This window comes from Myotis davidii, unplaced genomic scaffold, assembly GCF_000327345.1.
Source record: "Myotis davidii unplaced genomic scaffold, ASM32734v1 scaffold358, whole genome shotgun sequence".
Lineage (NCBI taxonomy): Eukaryota > Metazoa > Chordata > Mammalia > Chiroptera > Vespertilionidae > Myotis > Myotis davidii.
The window spans coordinates 246,705-247,704 of NW_006290768.1; the positions used below are offsets into that span (position 1 = coordinate 246,705).

Below are 1,000 nucleotides of genomic sequence, written 5' to 3' on the forward strand. Positions count from 1 at the left end.
ACACCCTCCCCTGCCTCTCCCCCACCCCTCCCCCCCATCAGGGAAGGGTCTCCTTGTTCGTAGCATCCTCCCATTAAATGTGTCCAAACCTCCGTGTCTGTGTCCTGCCAGTGGGGATGGGGTGGGGTGGGGAGGAGGAGGAATGACAATGTGGGGAGACAGGGTGGGGCTGGGTTGCCACCCTGCGCCCCAAGTGTCAGAGGCGCTTGACCGTTGTGCGTCTTCGCCTGGCACGTGTCCGGCTCTGGGCACCGGGTGAGTATGGAGGTCCTCCCCTCCCCCAGGCTCCCGTCAGCCTCTGCTTCTTGTCTCCATCACTGTCTCCCTGGGCCTCTCCTTGGCCTTGGTCCGGGGGCCGCTGGCTCCACCTGCCCGATGGGGGTGGTCCCTCTGGCCCTCAACTGTCCTGTCCAGAACTTCCCCTCCCCCCCCCTTCTCCACTTCCTGTGCCCCTGGAATGCGCTGCGGGGTGTGTGTGGTGTGTCCGAGCCTCCTGCCTGCCCTGCCCTGCCTGACCCTTTCTGTGGCGGCCTGTCCCCGTCCCGTGTGTGCGTCTTGCATCCCGCAGGAGCTGGGGGTCCGGCCCCCCTGTGGCCTGTGGCCTGTGCGCCCTCACTCCTCCCCCGTGTGTCCCAGGGAGGGGAGGTGTGTGCACCCCTCCGCCTGGGGTTCTTGGGGGAGGGTTGTCTCTCGGCCTTGGGGCCCGGTCTGAATGTCCTGACCTTCCCTTCCCGGCCCTCGCAGACTGTATTGGGGTGCTCGGTATGTCGCCTGTGGCGGGGGGCTGCGTGCCCCCTCCCGGGGCCTCTCTCACCGCGGGGTCCCTGCCCTGGAAGTGGGCTCGGTCAGCGCGTCCCTGCACGCGGGGCTCGAGGCATCTTGTGCGCGTTGCGTGTCCCTCTCCCGCTCTCCCTCGCTCTGCACCTGCGCGGGAGGGCTCTGGAGGGAGAGGGGGTGAGGGGGGGCCCAGACCGGAAGTGCCTGCCCTTCCCCCCCACGC

At 68.5% G+C, this 1,000-nt stretch overlaps 1 protein-coding gene across 1 annotated transcript in view; it reads left to right on the forward strand.

The window, feature by feature from the left end:
- The window catches only part of SHANK1 (SH3 and multiple ankyrin repeat domains 1), a 52,197-nt gene that overhangs the window by 24,019 nt on the left and 27,178 nt on the right, over positions 1-1,000 (forward strand). Inside the window, exon 12 of the mRNA XM_015563995.1 lies at positions 745-844. Coding sequence (XP_015419481.1) covers positions 745-844 — 100 coding nt within the window. The remainder of the gene's footprint in view (positions 1-744; positions 845-1,000) is intronic.